Source organism: Sinocyclocheilus rhinocerous, unplaced genomic scaffold (assembly GCF_001515625.1).
Source record: "Sinocyclocheilus rhinocerous isolate Xijiao unplaced genomic scaffold, SAMN03320098_v1.1 scaffold423, whole genome shotgun sequence".
Lineage (NCBI taxonomy): Eukaryota > Metazoa > Chordata > Actinopteri > Cypriniformes > Cyprinidae > Sinocyclocheilus > Sinocyclocheilus rhinocerous.
Genome location: NW_015655573.1, coordinates 544866 through 547463, shown reverse-complemented (window position 1 = coordinate 547463; position 2598 = coordinate 544866). Strand labels below are relative to the sequence as shown.

Genomic DNA, 2598 nt, shown 5'->3' with positions numbered 1-2598 from the left:
GTGAGCAAGTGATGGAATGATACGTTTCTCCAAATCTGATGAAGAAACAAACTCATCAACATCTTGGATGGCCTGAGGGTGAGCGCATTTTCAGAAAATGTTCATTTTTGGGTGAACTATTCCTTTAAATATTAAAATTCTTATGCTAGTGATGAAGACCTTCTCAGAGATTAAACCAGAGGAAATGGAGCTGAACTGTAAATTATAACAAATGTCTCAATGCAAAACCTAAATGATCAGGAAACCTGTTTGGAAATAATCATTATTTTGCCATTTTTGGATGTTCACCTTTGATTTCAACATGAAATGCCATTTACAATCCATTTTACTGTCAGTGTAAAACTGAATATACAGTGAGATTTAGTGGGACTTTATTTTTTAAAAGCTCTCACGGTGTACCATTATTGCCAAATCATTTATTATAATGCTTAAAAATCATGCAAAATGAGACCAGGAACACTTACACTGCTGTAGTTGGGGTTGGTAAGATTTTTTATGTTTTTAAAAGAAGTTAAAACATTAATATTGTAAAATATTATTACAATTTAAAATAGCTATTCTATATGAATGTATTTTAAAATGTTCTGTGATTCAAAGCTGAATTTTCAGCATCTTTACACCAGTCTTCAGTGTCACATGATCCTTCAGAAATCATTCTGATATGCTGATTCGCTGCTTAAGGAACTATTATAATTAACAATGTTGAAAACAGTTGAACTTCTTCATGTTTTTGTGAAACCGTGATTCTTTGATGAATAGTCACATTATAAATGTCACTTTTGATCAACTTAATGAGCCCTTGCTTAAAAATAAATAAAACGACAGTGTAAACAGAAAGTAAACAGCAAACATTTCTCCGTTAACTCTTTGAGAAGGTCTTCATTCCTGATGGTTAGACACTAAAATGTGCACATATGACCGAACAACATCTTGAAAAAACTAAATTGGCAACAGACCTCGGCCGACTGCCAATACTGGCTCACAGCAATGTACCTTTCCTCTAGAAAAGACTGGGATCCTGTGGGTACATCATCATTTCAGTTAGTATTCCTTAAAAACATAATCAGAGAGTATAAATGGAACAAGCGAAGGATGCAAGGTCCTTTCATAACCAACCATCTTTAGAAGATACATACGACTGAGGAAGATAGAAACCACTAAATCCTTGAACCTCTGAGAGATACGAACAATAAATACAAAACAAAACAATTATAATAAAAGATATGTACACACATTTCCAACAATAGGGTCTCTATAATACTTTAAACTATTAAAAAGGCATACAAATATACTTCTGCTCAACGTGTGAAGCACTAACCGGGTCAGTTAGAAAATTAATAAAGGATAAATTATTATACAAAATTCATGACCGGTTAAAGTTGCTTTACAACAGGGGTGCGAGTTCTGTCTTTTTTTTCTTTTTCTTTTTTGTTAAATCCACGAACACTTGTGTGTCAAAAACAAATACTCAAAAACCTGAATTCATTCCGTTTAGAAAAATACAACTTGCCGAAAAAGCGTCTGTAAAATATTCCCTTGTTTGAAACGTTTTTTCCCCTCCTTTGTACGTAGTTCAGATTTGAAATTAAGTGCACTTAATCGATCGACACGGTTGAGTCTGAAGGGCTTCCCCTTCATGTTGTCCCCATCTAAGTGAAAATAAAAAATAAAACTCCATATCGCGCAATGTCTGAAACGGGTTGTGTACTGGTTAAATCAAAATCTGAATCTGCATGAAACTGAAGTTTGTGTCATTTCAAAGGAAACGTGAGAAATCATTCTTGGATAAGCTGGCAGATGTAGAGTTTATTCCTAACGGGAACGGAACGGAAGAAGCTCTGTTGGAAAGGAGGACACAAAGGACGTGACTCAACCGTAGAGTGATAAGAGGCAGCGGTGGGATCAAGGCAGGACAGACACAGTGTCTCTCAGGACGTCCGAAGCTCTTCTCAAACTCACACTGCATCAGTGAGGGACCTTGGGCTACAAAATAGGTCGTGGTTAGTACGTTTGCATATGCAAGATTTGTGAAATTGCAGGCAAAAACCACAAGTGTCATTCATGAGATGGAAGAAAAATCCAAAAATGGCATTAAAGTAATGTAGGAATACATCATAGTATCCAACGTTCTTACACCTGTGGAACTAAGAATTTCCATGGTTTCCAGACATTTTGTAAGGATTCGTAAAAAAACTAACACAAAATTAGAAGAAAAAAATTATAGTCACTACAAAATTTCATGATTAAAAAAAAAAAAGATTACACATCTTTCATGGGCAAGGGGAAAAAATAGAAAAAATACAGACACTAGAAATATTCCATGATTTTAAATAACGTATTATTTATATAATATAAAAATATAACTAATAATAATAAATATTATGATTATATAATATTATAATTCTTTTCCAGAATAGAAAAAAATATAATGGAAATAGAGAATATATGTATACTAGAAAAATAGTCATTATAAAAATCACAACCTTTCAAAATATTATTGTAAAAATATTTATTATTTTTAATAAATATATATTAGGGGTGTGACGAGACACTTATCCCACGAGACGAGACACGAGACTGGGTTCACGAGACGAGATT

General features: G+C 33.4%; 1 protein-coding gene across 1 annotated transcript in view; it reads right to left on the bottom strand.

The window, feature by feature from the left end:
- Positions 1 to 803: 803 nt before the first annotated feature.
- Positions 804 to 2598, bottom strand: part of LOC107718553 (ataxin-7-like protein 1) — a 25943-nt gene continuing 24148 nt past the window's right edge. Inside the window, exon 10 of the mRNA XM_016525668.1 lies at positions 804 to 1983. Within this exon, the coding sequence (XP_016381154.1) occupies positions 1966 to 1983 (18 nt within the window). The 3' untranslated portion in view covers positions 804 to 1965. The remainder of the gene's footprint in view (positions 1984 to 2598) is intronic.